A 17,076-nucleotide genomic window follows, 5' to 3' on the forward strand; every position below is an offset into this window, starting at 1 on the left:
CGGGCCCGGGGCAGGCGCTGACCTTCAGTTGCTGTCGTTTGTTTGGGCTTTTATTCTCCTTTATTGTCTTTCTTACTTCTTTCTTTTTAAACAAAAACAAAACACAGGAGAGTGGTATTTGGAAGCAAAGGGTGCAAGGCACCTGGTGTTCTTTTAGGAAACGTGGTTGCTGTGGGAATGTCCTCCTGGTGTGCCTGTGTGAGCTGCGGGACGAGGGGCCCTTCAGCAGAAACATGGACTGCCTTCTGGCCTGCTATTCTTTTAGACTAAGGAGTATGCGTGCTTTTCATTCTCCACAATGTCTAGCTTTTATTACTCCTCCAACATCACCACTAGTGTAAAAACGAAAAACTTTTTTAAAAGACACAAGCGAAAATCCTGAAGGTACAGGTTCTCTTGGGGGAACAACATTTAGTTCACACATATTCTGTTACTCCCCCAGAGGTGACTTGATTAATGAAGGGTGTTTTGGCAAATGCACTGTGTTTGACTAATAAAAGCAGGCTTTGTATGGGGGTGCTATTACCCGGTATAAATAGGCGTCGCTCATGAGGATGTAGGGGAAGGGACGGCAGGTGAGGAGGAAACTCCTGCACACGTACGCACGGGCGGTTCACGCAGCGTGACTTGAAATCGTACAAGGGCTGCGCTCCTCTTCGGAGGATGTTTACATTGAAGACTCCACTAGTTTTATAATATGTCACAATTCCTTAGGCTCAGTGACTCAGTATGATTGACTTCGGGAGAAGGTAGGAGACAGAAGTGGAGAGATCCCGGCGTGCGGTGGGGTAACGATTTTCTCAGCTACCGCGGTGGCTAGTCACTGGATGCCCACCAGCTGAGAAGCAGCCTTTATTCCCCCACCCCTTTTATTGTTTAATCTGGAAAATGCAGCAGTGGACATTTTCTCTCCCGTGAGATGACACTGTTCTACCCTTTCTAAAAAGGCTGACGATACCAATTGAAAGCCCTCCTTTCCTCTTCTTGGCTACATTGAAATGCAATTGACTAGAAATGGTTTCCACTAGATTAGAAATGTAACAAAAAAATTTTAAGCATTTGCCAGGGTATTAAGGGAGAGTTATAGTCAGCTCTTTGACAAAAGTCTCACAATCTTCTCTAGGGAAAAAAAAAGTTGTTTAGTAACTGTACAGACTGTTTACTGAGGAAATAAACTACTGGGAGAACGTGGTTAAATTATGGGACTTTAGGTAGTTGATTGACTACTCTTTGTTAATTGCGCCAAAAAAAAAGTCCACTGAGATGATCTTCTGCCACCTCCCCCTCCTCGGGGGACGCCTTGGGCGGCATTCAGCTCTGAGAACAAGCCCCAGTTCCTCTTTTTCAGTTATTCACATCTGTAATGTTGTTTAGGTAGGGCAGGAGCACAAGAACAGTCTACTAGCTTAGGGTCCTAAATTTGGATTTTGTTTGGAAACAGACAAGTGGAAGATACTGCAGAAAAGTATTTTCAAAATATATTTTTTTTAATTCCCTGTTTGGGATTAAAAGACACTGGCCCGTTCCTTTCCCAGAGCAAGATGGTATCGCTCACCGTTCTCTCCAGACTGCGAAGAAACAGATGAGGTTTTAAATACGGTGAAGACCATCTTCCAGCTAATACCAGAGTTTCCCATTTTATATTTTAAAATATTGAACCTGATTCTTTGGTGGGTAAATTCTGCCAGAAAGAATTTAGCAGTGTATTCAGAATTATATAATTATTTTATGAGTTTCTGTAGCTTGTTACGATGTTTCATTGCTTATTATTAGTTGTGCAATAATGGTTATAGCCTATTTCTAAAATAATTTAAATGCAATTCCCCTGTTTTATTGTCCAAAAAATAATTATTTATCTTGCTTTAATAGTGTTCTTAGGAATTATTTTGTTACTATGTACTGGTGAGTTATGCCCATTTTATTATTTATTTAGAAAAATAGTATGTTTGTAATGACTTATTTGGTAGCAGTATATTTTGCTGCAAGAAATAAAGAGGATATGGTAGAAGGTTTTTTTGCTGGACAATTTATAACTTTTTCTAATTGGGAAAAAATCCTATTAATCCTTTAAAAGTAACTCTTTTTTTGCATTTTGTGGTATTGATCATATACAAAGGAGAAGACTTCTTTGAGATAACATAGCCTAAAATAATATTTCCCCTTCTCTTGGAAATTTTATTTTTAATTAAAAATAAAAGGTGATATGAAATGAGAGGAGACATTAGGAAGAGAGTAGCAGAGGAAGGAATTATTAGGAATAAGTTTCCGTTTTTAAAGTTCTGCCTGGTCTTTAAGATGTAAAGACCACGAAAGGGTACATTTTAGAACTTTTCTTCATCAGAGCAAATATGGGGGAAATCCTTGGAATAAAAACTACAAATACATGTTTGAAGAGCAAGTGAGTATGTGTAGCAAATAATTAACTAAACTTACTAAATTCTTAGATCGCTCCCCAAAAGGCCTTTTCCCCCGGTAGAGACAGAGACCTCGGGCTGGGATGTTTTGCGTACATGCGCGTCCGCCTGTGGATGAGCAACTGCCCAGCTCCCCTTGCTCCGGCCAAAGGAGGAGAGACTCTGGAAGGCCAGGGCAGATGGCCCAGGTGTCTACAGCAGCTGCTGTGTGGTGTCTTTTAAGTTCATGGTGATGCTTTTCCTTGTTTTAAAAATTGTTTTCATTCCGTCAGTCCCAATTTATTAAATACTACTAAAGTCAGTACTTTAAACAGCAGAATTGTACATCCTTCATGTTTGTTAATAGCAGTTTATGACTATTAAGATACCTCATTGGATCCCTAAATTTAAAAACATTAGCCCAGTCAATAGTCAACTACATAAAGAATCCATGCCTTTTTGAGGGAAGCGATAAATTAACAAACATAAAAACCAATTTTAAATGAGTTTTAACTCTAACCTCACCAAACCAAAGGCACAGATGTGTGTACGGTGTACCCGTTGAATGTATATCCCAAGAAAAATTGGCACCAAGGAGCAGGAAAATGTCAAAGCTCTCATGGCAGCATAAGTCAGGATTTTGTAGGTTAGTGTTTTTCATCCATGGCCACTGCTCCCTTGTTGAGTGTCCCACAAGGACACGCAGGAACGTGCACGTTCCTCTTGTTAGCATAGCAGAACGTCAGGAGACCCCAAGGTCTCTGTGCCGAAAGTTGGAGGGTGACCGTGGGCCTCCATTCGTCCATCTGTAAAATGAAAGGATGACCGGGACCGTGTTCTGAACTCCCCTCCACTCTAACAGCCCAAAGGCGCAAAACATGGCGCCTCATCCTTCCGCTGTACAAACTCGGAAGCTGTGTTCCCAAACATTGCCTTTTTGTAGAGATTTCTCCTGTATTAGTGAGCTATCTACTGAGTGTAAACCAGTGCATTTAAAATACTGTCTTGAGCAGGCTCACCTCTAGAAACAAATGCATTTGGAATTGCGATTGTTTTCAAAAATTACACAAAAACACCAATTCGAGCTGAGACAGAGGAGCCTCCCCATGAGTGTGCCCTGCTTGGTGGACGCCCTGGAGAACAGCCCTAAAAGAAGTCATCGCTTGCCCCAAAGACCAGAGAGTGGGTTGAAAAAAGAGCAAAGGAGTGTATGCCCCGGCTGGCTTGAATTCGAGTGTCCTCTGCAGTGTTGCGCTATCTTCAGGTTCAAAGGTTTCTTGAAAAGGAGCCCATTGTGTCCCTGTGTGGGCCGTCCATCACTTGGCCAAGTCAATGGTTGTGAACCAAGTTAGTTGAGACAAAATGTGTCAAAAATGTTGTTTAAGATCCTGGGATTTTGTAATAGCACAGAACTCAAAACTCTTCACCATTCTTTTATTTCCTTCTCCCCAGCTGATAAAACTCTGAGGGGTTGTGGCTTATTTTGTTTTCGTTTCTTTGGCTTCGTGCAATTTTCTTGTAACTTTACTTGTACCTATATTTTCTGTTTACAAGTTCTTTTAAAGGGGAGGGATAGGGTTCTAAGATCTCGTTGTTTACTGTAGATCAAAAAATTTCTTTTCATGTTGTAGAAAAGCATGGGTTATGCGTTTGATGAAAAAGGCACTGTATTATTTACCAAAGGGGTATTGTTTTCGCATTTGTTTATAAATGCATTATTTTGGTACTGTAAATTTGGACATAATTTCTGAGTTTATTACTACTGGCATTTTCTTTTCCCTTTTTTTTTTTTAAACTGTAAGTGCGCGATGCAGGTGCACAGGTCCCAGACCAAACCAGACCACCAGCATGTTCTCGTCCAAACTTCGGGGATGGTACACGCTGCTGTGGGCGCCTCAGTTCCTCCACCGTTGGTTTGTTTGTTTTCAATTCCAGCATCCTGCTTTGTTTTGCTTTCCAAGCAAGATCTGTTGAGATTCCCCGTTGCATTCTAACGAGCTCACCCTTGTTTGCCTCTCTTATGTATTTATACTCTTATGTATTTATACTCTCTTATGTATCAGATTGTGCAGGAGGTATTCTAGAAGGCATCAATGGTTTGCATTCAAAATGGTGTGGTTTGTCCAAATTATTTTGTCTTTATTATTGAGATGGATTAATCTCCTTATGTTTTTTTTTCTTGATGATTTGAAGTTGTAAGAGTTGTCCAGCTATTGCTTAATAAAATTTTGCAAATCAAAAAAAATCAATTACTGGTGTGCAGAATTCAGATGTGGATCTTGAGTCCTGTGAGAAGAAATGACCTTGCTCTGTTGGCATGGCCCATCCTCCACTTGCCCCTTCAATCCCTGGGTTACTGCCAGCTCCGTGAGTTACTGCTGACGGTTACTGGACACCCTGAGATCCTTATCATCATTGCTCTTTTCGAGAGGTCAGAGGCTGTGCTGTTGTCTTGACAAGTTGGTTTGAGTTTGTGTTTGTTTTTTCGTGTTTTATTAAAGGGGGCCCATTCAGGATGCATCTATCACAGTACCTACAAGACCAGAGGTGCTAAATACACTGACACCTTCTTTGTTACTTTGTAGGAAAGTTAATAAAACCAGGTTTTGAGCAATTCCACTATAAGTGCTAATAGAACTGTTCATTGTTGTTATTACTAGCGAGTCTTAGGGCACCTCCTTGCCCTGCCCTAGAGTTCCCTCTGACCATGGGAGGGGGGCAGGGACAGGGGTCATAGGAGGCTCATCTGTAAACACGGTAGTTACATGCACATGTGCAGAACTGCCCTTTTGGTTTTTTCAGAGATAAAAATAAACGTGATCACTCAGGCTTTAGAGACAGAAGAACCAAAAACCACTGTTGGCTCTACCAAATTCTAATTGCGCATTGTTTTAAAATAATCATAGGACTATAAATCTGTGCTTTAAATAGTAGTAGCCATACAAAGCTAACTGACCTGAATTTTGTATAAGAATCAAAACATGTCTTATTTTGTTATGAAAGTTTGTGAACTTCAAGTCAACATTCATTGTATCTTCATCACTTAAACCAGGTAGCAAGGAGACGTTGTCGAACAAAAATGCCTTCTCTCCCCCCCCTCAAAAATACAAGAGACCCCAACCGGAGCAGCCAGGCCGTGCCTGGGTCTGTGCCGCGGAAGAGTGTGTAGGATTGCCGTCTCCACCAGCCCCAGAGTCAGATTTGGGGCCTTTCGGTGTGAGCTGGCGTCTCCAGAAGTGATTGATTGATTGATTGATTGATTGATTATTTTGTGAGGAAGATCAGCCCTGAGCTAACATCTGTGCTAATCTTCTTCTTTTTGCTGAGGAAGACCAGCTGTGAGCTAACATCTATTGCCAATCCTCCTCCTTTTTTCCTTCCCCAAAGCCCCAGTAGATAGTTGTATGTCATAGTTGCACATCCTTCTTTTTTTTTTTTTTTTTAATTTTTTGTTTATTGCAGTAACATTGGTTTATAACATTGTAAAAATTTCAGTGCTGGGTATTTATCCAAAGAACTTGAAAACACCAATTTGTAAAGGTACATGCACCCATGTGTTCATTGCAGCGTTATTCACAATAGCCAAGACTTGGATGCACATCCTTCTAGTTGCTGTATGTGGGACGCGGCCTCAGCATGGCCGGAGAAGCGGTGCGTCGGTGCGCGCCTGAGATCCGAACCTGGGCTGTCAGTACCCGAGCGCACACCCAACCGCTAAGCCATGGGGCCGGCCCAGAAGTGATTTATTTTTAAAGCCCTGCTAAGAAAACTTAGCAAATCCTTTTCCTTCTACAAACTTATTTTGAAAAGGAAGCTTTCTATTTTTATTCTAGCATTGAGTATTCTTTTCCTGGTGGTGGTAAGAGAATCTGGAATCCATTTAGCTCTCATACGTTAGCCCCAAAACTCATTGTAGAAGAGAAATGACTGCCCCATGGAGATTGCATTACCATGCTCCAGGAATGCACAGCTGAACCTGCAAACCTCATTGTCAAGTGGATACCTTTTGCCTTTCCTCTCAGAAGAAAACTGAAGCACTGAGAGGTTGAAATGATTGCTGGATTCCACAGCAGACACCGATGCTGAAATGGAACCCAAGATTTCTGGGTCCCATTAATGAACAGACCTCGTTTATCCCCAGCCTCTCACTCTGCTGCTTTGTAATGATTTGCCTGCAGTGAGCTCTGAGCTACTTACACTTAGTCATCTCTCGAAAAAAGAGGCGTTACAGGAGGGCCACGCTGGCGGGCAGCAGGTGAGCTCACCCGAGACAGCTGAGAGGGAGTGCTCCTTCTCGCCTTGTCAGAAGACGGCACATGCGGCTCACAGGCTACGTTACTCACCGGGCGCCACAAAGGAGCAGGCGTGGTGTGGACTCGCGTCTCTGCGTATCTTAGAAACAGTTGCTCCGTGTGCCAAAGGATGTGAAGCCATCCATCTGAAGCACAGGCTCATTTCTTAAATCTGCTTCAAGTTCTTGTTAGAATGATAGCTCCAGATAACAGAAGGTGCACCAGCATGGACCCCGGTGGGAAGCTGGGTGTCAGGTGTGCAAAATTGTCATACCTCATCCCTTCTGCTCTCCTTTTGCTCCACACGTCACCTCTCTCTACAGGGAATGGGTTCCCCGTGCTTCCGATGACGTTAAAGCCACCAATGCAGTTTCAAGACTTGATCCTTGAATCCTTGTATTGAGGCAAAGTAAACGTTCTTTGGGAAACTATAAAACTATAGGAGTGAAATTATGAGTTTATCTTAAGGAGAAATTGGTCTGAGGGATTTATGACACTTCGGCCACCTCTCAGCACTGTCCAAATACCTTGCAAAGCATTTTCCTCTCTGCCGGTTGAAACGTCTGTCCTCTTCCCAAGTTGGTGTCATCAGAAATCCAGAGCTCCAGTTTGCCATAGAGCGCTTGCCCTCTTCCAGACACTTTCTGAGCCCAGTGATGAGGCAGCATTTGCACTGCATCCACAGTCATGGCTCCCTCACGCCCTCCCCAAAGATGGCGAGCTTGGCGGATAGAGGCTGGCCACGTGGCAGCGTCTCAAACTGCTGATCCAGTTGCCTTCTCAGTCACAACAGCGGGTCTCCCATCGTCAGCTGCAGGGTCTGGAGAACCCGAGCTTACTCTTCCCACTCTTCAAAGTAGAAAAAATGGCCAGCCCTGACACCGTTCCCCAGGTGTGCAGGAGAAGTCTCTTTTCCATTTGGCCTGCAGCTCATGCAAATAGTCTGTGGTTTCTCCTTTCTCATGAACGAACTCCCCAGGTGTGGCCTTGTGGGCCTTCTCTGAACTACCTATCGAAATCCTGCACTTTCACGCAGTGCTGGGTGCAATCCCTGTTACTAAAGGGGGGAATCCTTGAATCCTTAAATCCCTGTTCTTCTGATGTCTGGTGTCATGGAAACCTGGGCTTTGCCAGTGTTACATTTTCTTTCTCTCCCTGGAAAAAGGCGAGCAGCCCAGACCCCACAGTACTTGAGAAGCAAACATGTAGTGGACTCCTACTGTAAGGAGAAGGATCGTCCTCCAGTAATTCCCTTCTTTCTGTGCTTGAGCCCCACGGATCCTCTGCGGCCCGCTTCTTGCTGTCCTCAGTACCTGTGCTGACTGCAGGAGGCCCTTATGTCCTGGGGTTATGGTTTCTCACCAGGGCTCCAGTCTGACTCCTTTGTTTTAAATCCTGAGAAGAGACATTCCTCTGACAGGAAGAGGCTGTCTCGATTCATTCCGTTGGAATACCTGCCCCAGCCGAGGCTTCGTGTCCAGCAGTGGAAGGAAGTCTCTTCAGCACCAGACAGTTCATCTGATGACCCTGGATCCCAGGCCAGTTGGGACGGGAAGTTGCTCTAAAAGGCGCAGAGCATTCTATCTACTGAACTCTCAGGATCTCTGTCCTTTCTTGGCCAGGTTGAGTTAGCCTCCCTCTCCAGCCTTTCTGTTCCCATTGGCTACACACCAGTGGGTCTCACCTTCACTTCCAGGGCCTCCCTCCCATGGGGTCAGCTGATCAACATTCTCTTTTCCAGCACCCACACTTCCTGGCAGGTGCTGAACTCCTGGGAGGCTGAGAGAGAGTGGGTGTGACAAACTTTTGAGGGGATCAGCCAGTTTCTCCACAAACAGCTCCCAGAAAGAGCGATGTCCCCAGGAAACCCTCAGACTAGACCATACCAGCCTCTGGAGAACGTCACATTCCAAAGACCTACTCGGTTCCTGGCGTGTAACTCACTGGGTGGGTTCCGCCCACTGGGAGCCAGATGCGGTGAAGGTGGACCTCCTCCTCTGTTCCCGGTGAGATCCCTGTGGCAGCTCTGCCCTCCACGCAGATTCTGACAGCGGCACAGGGCGCTGGCTCTGCTAACCCAGCCTGTCTCGCTTCTTAATGTGTTTTCATGATGTGCGTCTCTCGAGATTGTGCTTGAAAAACCTGATTTATCTTTCTGCAATAAAGAACTGGTACACTTGTATTCGAAAACATAAAATTTTCAAAAACCAGCCAGATCTGAGTGCATCTGTACCAGAGACTCTTATATGGACACTGGTGCCTTTTTCCCCCTCAGTACACCACAGAGACATAGCTAAAAATAATTTAATTCGCTAAGGTCTTGTCCCCTCTAAATGGCACCACACAACAATGTATGGCTTATGTGTCGTGTTGAAAATAAAGCAAAGGTGGAAATGACACCAACAACCCAGCCCCATAATAACAGCAAGTTCTGCAAACCCCAGTGGGAAGGTATGCCCTCGTGCTGTCATAAATCCCTCTTCACAAACCCTCTGTGGGCAGGATTGGTCCCAGTTTAGAGAAGGGGAAATCTAACGTAGAAAATCTTCAGGGGTTTGCTCAAAGCCAGGAAGTGCTGGAACAAATCTCGGAGCAGCCCAACCACAGCTCCTCTTTGACAAGGGCTCCTGGAAGCTTCCTAAATGACAGAACAAACAGCGAGTCCCTGGTGAGTGGAAACCTGCCCTGCCCAGACCAGAGCCCAGGGCGAGGCCACAAGCTGTCCTGGATGTTGGCTTTCAGCCTCCTGTGAGGGACATGCGGCTGCAAAGACACGAGTTCATCTCATCCAGACCCCTGACCTGGACATCTCAGAAGTGAAAAGAAACTCAGTGAGTCAAGAATTAAGAGAAGAGAGGCCACTCTCCAGGGCAGCTGACTTTTTATCTGAGAGCCTGAGCTGCGCACAAGAAAGACCTGCCTGGAGAAGGGGGCCGGGGAGACGGGGCAGGGAGATCAGACAGAGTGGTTGAAAAGGGCTCTGGTCAAAGAGAAGAACTGGAGAGGACAGTATCCCCAGAATTTTCCACACCAGCCACCCTCCTCAGGGAAGGAAAGAGTGGGTCTTCAAACCTCCCACATGCGCAAAGAGCTGCATGAGACAGAAGAGACTGAGGCCTGACCCAAACTTGCCTGCACAGAGCTCTCCTTTACGCTGCGTTATGCTGTGAAATGTTCCAGACTCCCTCCCCTCTTCTCACAGAAGCACTCAGGTGCTCTGCCAGGGGCCTGGGCTCCTAAATGCTTCGGCCTCCATCTGCCGTGTGCCTGGCCGTCCCCATGGGAGGCGCTTGTGCTGTGCATCTTTGGAGCTCCAAGGTCACAGGTAAGGGATGGGGGCAAATCAGCAGGATTTGGGCATTCATCCCAGGCGTTTTTCTTGGAAGCAGTGTAGATTTTATAAAAAACCTCTGAAGTATGTGTCTCCTTGAGAAGCATAATGCTATACACACTTAATCTACCTATGTGCACCATTGGAAGACAGAGTTATAATTGAGACCAGACTGAATGGAAAACCATTGGGAGGCTGGGTGGGTCACAGGCATTCTCTTTCCACGAGTAATGACAAAACCAATAACTGTGTGGAGAGGACTCTAGATCCTCTCCACCTGGTTGGGCAAGTCACTGGCCAGGGGATCATGGAGAGGCAGCCTGGTGCAGTATGAAGAGTGCTACTCTGAAAGCCAGAAGGGCAGGGAGCGTATCCTGGATCTCTCACCAAAACTGTAACTGGTAGGCCACTCAACCCTGGGCTTCATTTTGCTCAACTAAAAAATGAGGAGATTGGCCTAAATCAGTATTTCCCAAGGCATATTCCATGCTTCCTCAGTAATTGTGCACACTGATTAGAGTAAAACAGGCTTCCTTTACTGTAGAATTTTCCAGAAACTTCAATACGCTAATTTGTTGTGCATGGTGACCAGCAAGGGGAAGAAACTTGGTAGAGTGTTACCCAAACTTTTTTGCCCTCAGAATCCTATTTTAAAGGAGCGTCTTGTAGGACCAGTGACCCAAGGCATAAATAGGCTTTGGGAAACAGGACTGGATGCTCTAACTCTGTGCTTCTCTGCATTTTATTGAAAACCTAAAGCAGGTTTCTTTCCTCCCTCTACTGCTAAAATAAAAGATCTACTTTGCTTCCGCTCAAACAGGCAAGAGACCTTTGCTGGAGTGTGAATTAGTTTGCCGAGCTGTGAAGTTGTTTTGCTTCTACAGTGTACTTTCTCACAAAGTCGATCTGGAGGGATTTTTTCTTTTACTTTTGTGGAAAAATAAAGACCAACCAAATGAGGATAAGCAAAGGCTGTTTATTCAGAGCTTGCTAAGGGAGTCAGCCACCGTCACTTGTGTTCAGCAGAGACTCAAGGCAGAGAGAAGAGTGGGAAGGCTTCATAGTGGAGAAGAGGGACGGCTTCAGGCGTGTGCTGATGGAGGCTGTGGGCACGGAGATGCGGGAGGCAGCTAACTAGAAGCAGGGCATCCGTGTGATCGCTTAGGGGTGCATGTTTTGCTTTCTCTGGTTGGTCCTAAGTTGGAAGCAGGGACAAAAATGAGGGAAGCTGTCAGTCATTGACCATGTCCTCGCCATTTGGGGGCAACTGTTACAGAGGTCATTATTTGGCTTCCTGGATTGTTGCCAGAGATGGCAGTCTGGCTTCCTGGGATGGTCACTGTAGATTGTAGGTCAGAGTTTTCATATATGGTCTGGCCACTGTCCATTTGTATATGCAATCTCTCAGTTTAAATAAGCAAATTTCCAGTTTTCCTGAATTTTATCATCATAACAATGAACCCCAATGAACAATAGATTAATTGACACTAATAAGAATATCTTACAATTGCATAATTATACTCTTAAATACACAAGAAGTTATAAATGCCCTCCAGACAACATGCATCTTGCCCCAGTGTCTAATTAGACCTTGCAAAAATAGGAAGGGTGTGCTGAACCGTGGGCACATGCAGAAACAATTGTAAGGGAAAAACATTGTAGGAGCCACTAGAAGTAACGTGAGAAAGATAGTTACGAAATACTCTGTAGATCATATTCTAGGTACAATAACATTTTAACACAAACCTCATTTTCATTTTATTGCCTTAGTTTGCCCCCAAGGAACACGGAAACAGTCCCTGCAGTGCTCGTGGTGAGTTCTCAAAAGCTTCAAATTTTCCAGGGCAGAGTTGGAACGATGCTTCTCTTCACTAATAGTGATTAATTCAGGGAAATCTTGCTCACCCTGTCACAGGGCTGTGCCGTTAGTTACCAGGTTGCTTGCTTTGGAAATGTTTAAATAAGAATTCTCCCACCTCTAAATAGTAATACCATCCTGAAGAGGAAAATGGATTCTGAGTCCCACCGCGGGGAGGGGGGGGAGGTGGTGTAGCAACTTTGAGAGAGCTTAGCAGCAAATGAATATTGAAGCCAGCATGTTCTCAGAAATTCACAGAGCATCTAATTCCCTACCGATCCAGTCGCCGTACCTGCAAGTCTCTCAGTAGAAGGGGTGGTAAGTAGGAAATGTAAATGCCTACTTTATCAGAGCTCTGACTTCTCGGTACTCTCATTTCAGTAATTCAGCCTGCCCGTGTCCCGCTGCTGGATAAACATGATCCTCTCCACCTCTGCCCGTGCGTGTTCTCTGTTGTTTGGCATTGTCCCCTTCGTGCTACCCTCTTTATAAGAAGAATTCTTGCAGCAAGGGTTGAATGCAGTGGCCTGCTGGTAAATGCTTAACAACCGGCTCTCCAAAAAAAAAACAAAACCCCTAATGCGTAAATATACATATAAGCATTATAAATTGTAACGATATAAAGGATGTGAAGCACACTATTACAAATAATAAAATATGCAATACTCTTCATTATGAGTCCAGAGAGCCAATTGATTCTCACAGAATGCCTTTGTTGATTGTCGCCAAATGCTTGTGTCCATAGCCAATCTATAGTTGCAACTGACAAACAAATGTAATTCCAACACGAATGTTGATTGATATTTTCATTTACATTTATGAGCGAGACAGTAGCGAAACAACCAAGATGTGTGTTCAGTGAAATGTCAGAACTTTACTTGTACATTAATGATATAAGTAATTTCATATCTTTTTTTTCCTTTGCTAAATTGGATAATGGTTTTCGAATACTGGAAGAAAATTTCCTCGATTTTTTATGCTATTCACGATATAATGGCTATGGACATGATACACTTTTCTATTTAAATTGCATTATTAACATCGTCTCCAGCACTTTCTTAAGTCTAGAGCCTGGACTCAAAACAATAAACAAAACCAAATCAACCCCTGATTTTTGGCTTTGACTGATTTCCATGGTGTAAATATTCTCAGCAGAGTCAGTTTCAAGCAATCAACATAATGCCACCGAATGAGGAGTTGGAAAGAGATGCGCAGTAAGTAGCAATTTAATGTTTAATAATGACTGTGTTTAACAATCAGCCCTCAAGATTCTTGAAAATTTAACCATCAGCTGTCATGAGGCAGTACCAGCCGACTCCAGGACGTCACAGGCTGTGTGTGCTGTTTTCAGAACGCAGAACAAGCCTGGCCTCAGACTGGACGGCAGCGCAGGGATTGTTTCATCTACAGAGGCGAAGTGCTTCACCGTTACTTAGCTGGTGGGTTGAGGACACAGATTTTTTGTTGTTCTTCCATTAATTCAGCCAATATTTATGGAGCACCTGCTACATACTAATCAGTAGGATGCCTGTTGAGACAGTAAACCCATGGTGAATAAAACAGACACAGCCCTGCCTCACGGCGCGTATGTTCCCCACTAGCTCTCTGTCTACCAGACTCTGCTGAATCCCTTCCCTCCCAGGTCGGCTCATGCTCTCTGCTCAGCACCTCGTGTTCTGGAGCCCGGTGGAAGGGCTCACAGTTGTGCCAGACAGCCAGGAGCCAGCCTTGACCACTCCCTCGCCTTCCTTTTCCACAGCAATTCACCAATCTTGGCCATTTCCCTTCCTGCCGGAGCTGCCAAGCCCTCCCACTACTCTCCCCCTCTGCTGCCACGACCCTGGCACAAGCCCTCATCATCTCTCGCCTTGACTTCTTCAGAAGCCTCCTAACTTCCTGCTCCGTCTTCCCTTAGTCCGCTCTCCACCCAGCAACCAGGAAATTTTTTTAAAAAATAAAAAATCCTGTTTTTCATTTTTTGTTTTTTTGGTGAGGAAGACTGGCCCTGAGCTAACATCTGCTGCCAATCTTTCTCTTTTTTCTTGAGGAAGATTGTTGCTGAGCTAACATTTGTGGTAATCTGCCTCTATTTTTTGTATATGGAATGCTGCCACGGCATGGCTTGATGAGTAGTGCGTGGGTCCACACCCGAGATCCGACCCCATGAACCCTGGGCCACTGAAGTGGAGCGCGCGAACTTAACCACTAAGCCACCGGGCCAGCCCCCAAAACCTGTTTTTGTGTCATTCTTCGGCTTAAAACCCTGTAAAGACAGTCCAGCATGGTGGTGCAAGGCCTCACCTCTGGATCCAGCCCACGTGGGTGTGTGGCTCACCAGCTGGGTGACCTGGGGCACGATTATATAGCAGCTCTGTATCTGTTTCCCCACCTGCAGAAGGAGGATGATATAACATCCACTGAACAGGGTAGCTTTGAGGATTAAATGAGTTAGCATATGTGAAGTGCTCAGAACAGTGCATCGTCCTTATCATCGTCATCGTCGTTAGGATCAAGACCAAACCCCTGACCCCAATCTTCCAGTCTCGGCTGTCAACACTCGCCCTGCTGCTCTGTGTTCCAGAACCCAGTCCCTCTCTGCAAGGTCCTCACCACACTTGCCCTTGCCCGAGCTCATCTCGCCATTGCCATGACTGCCAGCTTTGCCTTTAACTCAACTCGTCCCTCAGAGCTCCTTCAAGACCATGTCTGCAGTGAAGCCTTCCCTCACCCCAGTCTAGATCAAGTCTTGTTATGTTCCTTCAGAGCATGTGTCCCATTGAACTCAATTAGGATGCATATATAACAGTCATGTCCCGTCTACACTGTGGGCTCCATGAGCATTCCCAGTGCCATGTACAGTGCCTGTAACATGCTAGGTGCTCCATATATATAAAACCTTTGTAGTAAATAGGGCTTATCTAAGACCCATCTGAGAGAACACTTGTTGTAAGCCATGTCTCATTCAGCAAAATTCCAGTATGAATTAGAAGGTTTGGCTGTATGCATGGATTTGATTAATGGTGGTATTTGACATCAACTCTTCACCCTGTTACTCCCATTTCCCAAAACTTCCAAGGGCCCTGCTTAGCCTCTACCAAGTGCTCGGCATGGCAGGAAAAGAACAAGGATAATATCAAGACTTTGGGGCCTTGCCAAAGTATTTGACCCTATAGAGTTGCTAGCTGTGAGCAATCTCCACTTCCCAAGGCCATTCCTAGAGATTCCAGTGAGTAAGTAGTTGTCACAAACACTTATTGAGCACTCACTGGATACAAGACATCATAGCAGCTGTTTCCTACATGCGACTAAACTGGAGAGGGGGTCAGCTTTTCAAAGGAGAGCCTGAAAACCATGGAGGTTGACCTCACTAGGATCGAGCGATTCTTCCCTTGTGGGCACCTGACACAGTGGCTCCAACATATTTTGTTATGTGTTTTAAGTCTTATCTATTAGGGAAACATACTAAAGTATTGGAGTGAAATGTCATATCTGGGATTTGCTTTAAACTATCCCAACAACAAAAATGGTAAGGAGAACAGATGAGACAAGAATGGCAAAATGTTGGTAACTGAAGCTGGGTGAGGGATGATGGATACATGGACAGAGAGTGGGTGAAGAGATTCATTAGACTAGACTCTATTTTTGAGTGTGTGTGAAAATTTCCATAACAAAGTTTTTAAATAGCCTCAAAATAACAAAATAGCTAAAATTGATAGAACTGTAGGAATTCATTGACAAATCCACCATTGTGGTGGGAACTTACAACATACTTCTTTCAATTACACGTGGATCTAACAATCAAAAGCTTAATTTCATGGGCACAAAACTTAGCACCCAACAACTAGAGCATACAAAATCTTTAGAAACACACATGGATGGAACATTTATAGAAATTGATCATATACTAAGCCATAAAACAAGTATCAACAAAATTCAAAGAATCTGTACCATATAGACTATGTTCTTGGAACACAATGCAATTATGATATAAATCAATAATAAAAAGACAAATAAAACTGTCTAAATATTTGAAAGTTTGAAATGCGTTCTAAGTAACCCATAGGTCCAAGAAGAACTGTCTGATAATGAATCAAAACTTGTGAAATGCCATGAAAACAGTACTTGGAGATATATTTATAGCTTTAGCTTTATTTTATTTATTTATTTTGTGTGTGTGTGTGTGTGAGGAAGATCAGCACTGAGCTAACATCCATGCTAATCCTCCTCTTTTTGCTGAGGAAGACCGGCTCTGAGCTAACATCTATTGCCGATCCTCCTCCTTTCCCGCCCCCCCAAAGCCCCAGTAGATAGTTGTATGTCATAGCTGCACATCTTTCTAGTTGCTGTATGTGGGACGCGGCCTCAGCATGGCCAGAGAAGCGGTGCGTGGGTGCGTGCCCGGGATCCGAACCCCCGGTCGCCAGTAGCAGAGCGCGCGCACTTAACCGCTAAGCCATGGGGCCGGCCCAATAGCTTTAGCTTTAAATGCTTATTTTTACCTGAAAATTAGTGAGCAAAGTACACATCTTCAGACATTGGAAAAATAACAGCAGAAAAACTTTTTAAAAAAGGAAGGAAACAGATAAAGAAAAAGAACAGAATTTTATGAACATGAAAACCAAAAATAAGTTCAAGAAGATTTATGATGTCAAAATTAATTCTTGGAAAAGGTTGATGAATTTGACAAAATATCTGGCATGATTTATGAAGAAAAAATAGAAAGGACAAATCGATAGTATTAAGAATGAAAATGGGACGTAACTTCAGATAGAGTTTTTTTGTTGTTGTTGAGGAAGACTTGCCCTGAACTAGCATATGTTGTCAATCTTCCTCTACTTTGTATGTGAGCTGCCGTCACAGCATGGCCACTGATAGACAAGTGGTGGGGGTCTGTGCCCAGGAACTGAACCCGGGCTGCCGAAGCAGAGCGCACCGAACTTAACCACTAGGCCACGGGGGCTAGCCCCAGATAGAGGTTTTTAAAAGTTAAGAGAGCAAGAATACTATGAACAATTGTATGACATTAGATTTGAAAACTTAGAAATGTAATCATTGGTAGAAAATCTTCCTACAAAAAAAATACTCAGCCAATTGTTTGCCGTGGTAAGTGCCATCAACTCTCAAGTAACTTATCCCTCCACTCTTATACAGTTCTGGAGATTTTTTTTAAAAACAAGAGGAAACACTTCTCCCCCGACTCCC

The 17,076-nt window shown here is 44.3% G+C and overlaps 1 protein-coding gene across 1 annotated transcript in view; it reads right to left on the minus strand.

The window, feature by feature from the left end:
• Nucleotides 1-13,328: 13,328 nt before the first annotated feature.
• Nucleotides 13,329-17,076, minus strand: part of LOC131403163 (5'-3' exoribonuclease 2-like) — a 41,719-nt gene continuing 37,971 nt past the window's right edge. The window contains exons 9-10 of the mRNA XM_058537485.1: nucleotides 14,176-14,263; nucleotides 13,329-13,402 (exon numbers count right to left, since the gene is read on the minus strand). Of these exons, the coding sequence (XP_058393468.1) occupies nucleotides 13,387-13,402; nucleotides 14,176-14,263 (104 nt within the window). The 3' untranslated portion in view covers nucleotides 13,329-13,386. The remainder of the gene's footprint in view (nucleotides 13,403-14,175; nucleotides 14,264-17,076) is intronic.

This window comes from Diceros bicornis, unplaced genomic scaffold (genome assembly GCF_020826845.1).
Source record: "Diceros bicornis minor isolate mBicDic1 unplaced genomic scaffold, mDicBic1.mat.cur scaffold_55_ctg1, whole genome shotgun sequence".
Lineage (NCBI taxonomy): Eukaryota > Metazoa > Chordata > Mammalia > Perissodactyla > Rhinocerotidae > Diceros > Diceros bicornis.